Raw genomic sequence first — 3,770 nt, 5'->3', positions numbered from 1 at the left:
TATGTTTAATCTTATAATTGTTATTGTTAATGATTGCGTAAGTGTTATCTTATTGTTGGAATTGGTCCTTGTAGGTTTTGAAAAGCCATTTGCAATTCAACAAAGGGGAATTGTCCTGTTCACCAAGGGTGTTGATGTAATTTGACAAGCTCAATCAGGAACCGAAAAGACTGCAACTTTCTGCTCTAGGATCGTTCAACAACTTGACTATAACGTTGTGGCGTATCATGCTTTGGTTTTTGCTCCCACTTGTGAGCTTGCATAGCAAACTGAGAAAGTTATGCGAGCACTTGGTGACTATCTTGGTGTAAAGGTCCATGCTTGTGTTGGTGGAACCAGTGTCCGTGAGGACCAGCGAATTCTCTCAGCGGGATTCCACGTTGTGTTTGGCACTCATGGCAGTGTTTTTGACATGCTTAGGAGGCAATCACTACGTTCTGATTTCATGAAGATGTTTGTGCTCGATGAAGCTGATGAAATGCTTTCCATAGGTTTCAAAGATCATGTCTTTTTATTTACATATTTGTTTCGTCTGTTACTACTATATATTGCTAATGCAAGCTTTTATATATTCATATAAGTCTTCATGCATGTTATGAAACTGTTACGGTTATTGCGACTTGAATCTTACGCCTTTCATTTGTCTTAATATTCTGTGGTTTGTAGCTATTATTTCGAATTATCATCAATCAAGTATGAAAATGATAGTTGTTTGGATGTTATAGATTAGAAAGCAAATTTACCCATTTGGACCGTAAAATGCTTTGCCATATAAAGTTAACGCATAATGAATACGCACTGAAACACTTGCAAACGTTGCCTTTATGGTCAGTATAACGTGCGAGGGTAAATTTTGAAGCGCTTTAAACTTTCCAAATCGTTAGATTTATCAAATTTCTATCATACATGTATAGCCGCGTAGCGCGTACCTTCAATCTTGTTGTTATCAAAAATAGACCATCTTTTTGAACTACATGTCAACGCTAACAAAATGCTAGTCCTCAAGTGATAATCAACCATTAATTATTTAATTAAACATATAGACACAACCTTCGTGTTTAATTTATCAATTACTGAAATCAAATAAAAATTATGTTTCTTTTCATTCGTACTCACACGCTACAATGAAACCAATTATTAGTATATATATATAAATATATAAATATATAATAATATAATATTAATAATAGTGTATACATTTCATTTATGAAATGGTCAATGAATATAAAAATTAACATGTGGGTCTTCTCTTACCATTTAATTAACCCTTTGCTATATAATTAAACAAACTCACTGAACTTAGACATTTGTGCAATTTCTAAAAAACCTTCGTCTCATACATTGCTATCAAGTAATATAAAGATGATGAACATCACTATAAACAAATCATCAACCATTCATCCTTCAAAAACTACATCAGATTCTTTTAAGCAACTATGGACTTCAGATTTGGATCTTGTTGTTGGTAGAATCCACGTTGTTACCGTTCATTTCTACAAACCAAACGGACATGCAAATATATTCGATTCAAATATTTTAAGAAAGGCGCTTGGTGATGTCCTTGTCTCGTTCTACCCAATGGCAGGGCGATTGGGTAGAAACGAGAAAGGCAGAATTGTTATTAATTGCAATGGAGAAGGCGTTTTGTTCATCGAGGCAGAAACCGATTCCGCCTTGGATGACCTTGGCAACTTCACTCCCTCACCAGAACTACGTCGTCTTGTTCCCACCGTTGATTACTCTGGCGACATTTCCTCCTATCCGCTATTTTTCGCACAGGTACATGTTTTATATATACATATATTTTCGCTTGTGATAAACGAAACTTCAACCAACAACTAATGAATTTTCTTTTTTTGAGTTATTCTTTCGCCCCTTTCCAAGTTTATAACTACTATGACATAACCACACATGCCTGTTGAAGAAGGGTACACGTTCTAAAAATAGTACAGTATAAGTTAGGCCAATTTAATTTGGCAATAGAATAATAGATATGATCTATCTATAACTAGATTAATTATTATGTTCAAAAGATTGGATTTAATGTATAATATATAAAGTTAGAATTAATCAATAAAACTTATCGTAAACAAGTAGTCATCCTCCAAATGATTTATACAGTTGATTTGGACTTTTGCAACAAAAAGAGGTAGTGACTAGAATTACGTACAACTTTAAAATTTTCTTATTTTATATTAAAACAACATATATCTATTTTTTTATTTTTTTGTTTTTGTTTTTTTCAAAAATGTTTCGGTTGAATGAAAATATCAAAATAATTTGTTTGGTCTGCAGGTAACTCATTTCAGATGTGGAGGTGTAGCTCTTGGTTGCGGTGTGTCACATGTGCTATCGGACGGTCTAACCTACTTTCGGTTCATAAACACATGGTCTGACGTGGCTCGCGGGCTCTCTGTAACCGATCGTCCTTTCATTGACCGGACCTTATTACGTGCAAGGGAACCACCCACCCCAATCTACGACCATGTCGAATACCACAAACCACCGACCGTGAACAACGTTGTCAAAAAACCAGGTCCCATTTCCAAATCCTCAACAGCAATACTAAAGTTGACACCAAAACAACTCTCCAACCTCAAAACTAAAGCCAAGAGCGATTGTGGGCTCGTATATAGCTCATACGAGGTCCTTGCGGCCCACATATGGAAATGTGTATCCAAGGCTCGCGGGCTACCACATGATCAGCCGACTAAACTACACACAGCCGTAAATGGACGGTCAAGATTGTCTCCTCAACTTCCACCATCCTACCTTGGCAATGCGATCTTTACGGCTGCCACGATTGCTAAATCGGGTGATCTTATTTCAAAATCATTATCAGATGTTGTGAAACTTATTCACACTACATTGAACAAAATGGATAATGATTATTTAAGATCGGCTATTGATTACTTGAAGCTGCAAGGTGACCTGTCGCCTCTAGTGCGTGGACGTAGCTACTTTGCTAGTCCGAACTTAAATGTAAACAGTTGGACTAGTCTATGTGTATATGATGCAGATTTCGGATGGGGTCGACCGATTTTTATGGGACCCGCAAACATATTGTACGAGGGAAACATATATATTCTACCAAGTCCAACCATTAATGACAAAAGTGTGTCATTAGCTGTGTGCTTGGATGAACATGAACTCCCAATATTTGAGAAGTTACTATATACTAGATTGGATGCTCGTTTATAAGTTTTTGAAAACTCTTTTTATAAAATGATCCGGAGGTCGCTTACACATTTTTATTTCTATGTTGTTATAAATCTCATGTTTAGATTAGATTATTAATTTGTCATTCATTATTTTTGCCTTTCAGTTTTTTATTTATGTTACTATGGCTAGTGACCCATTAGTAATAAGAATTCATTTATTTGTGTCTTTAGAATTCGTTAGTTAGTATTAAGAGAATGCTTCTATTTATTTCTGTTTTTACCGTATAATTAAATCGCTATTGTTAATCTTAACTAGTCTGAAGACTTGTGTGTTTGTTAGCTATTGTTCTACGGAGTACTATTTTTTCGATATAAACTGGTATAGAACCATTCAACCAATTTCAAATAGCATGATAAAATATCACTATGTACACATATTTGGTACGAGTATATGATTTCGTCCCAAAGACCCAAACTCATCCTTATTGTAAAGAAGACGTGTTATTTTTAATATAAAATTACACCATTGGTCCTAATGTTTGTCCAAAATTTCGTGGATGGACCTGAGGTATTTTTTTGACGTGGATGATCCAAAAGTTTGAAAAAGTT

At 35.1% G+C, this 3,770-nt stretch overlaps 1 protein-coding gene across 1 annotated transcript; it reads left to right on the top strand.

The window, feature by feature from the left end:
- The first annotated feature begins 1,325 nt into the window (after window positions 1-1,325).
- On the top strand, window positions 1,326-3,342 carry LOC139885955 (shikimate O-hydroxycinnamoyltransferase-like). The gene is made up of 2 exons (XM_071869703.1): window positions 1,326-1,779; window positions 2,296-3,342. The coding sequence occupies exons 1-2, from the start codon at window positions 1,363-1,365 to the stop codon at window positions 3,199-3,201; spliced, it is 1,323 nt and encodes a 440-aa protein (XP_071725804.1). The 5' UTR covers window positions 1,326-1,362; the 3' UTR covers window positions 3,202-3,342.
- Window positions 3,343-3,770: the final 428 nt, after the last annotated feature.

This window comes from Rutidosis leptorrhynchoides, chromosome 1 (assembly GCF_046630445.1).
Source record: "Rutidosis leptorrhynchoides isolate AG116_Rl617_1_P2 chromosome 1, CSIRO_AGI_Rlap_v1, whole genome shotgun sequence".
Lineage (NCBI taxonomy): Eukaryota > Viridiplantae > Streptophyta > Magnoliopsida > Asterales > Asteraceae > Rutidosis > Rutidosis leptorrhynchoides.
This window is presented reverse-complemented; position numbering and strand designations above follow the sequence as displayed.

Excerpts from the sequence above, each read along its gene's own strand:
- LOC139885955 (XM_071869703.1), top strand. The coding sequence starts at position 1,363 with ATGATGAACATCACTATAAACAAATCATCAACCATTCATCCTTCAAAA. Across the intron at positions 1,780-2,295 it reads ATCCGCTATTTTTCGCACAG|GTAACTCATTTCAGATGTGG; the intron begins GTACATGTTTTA and ends TTTGGTCTGCAG.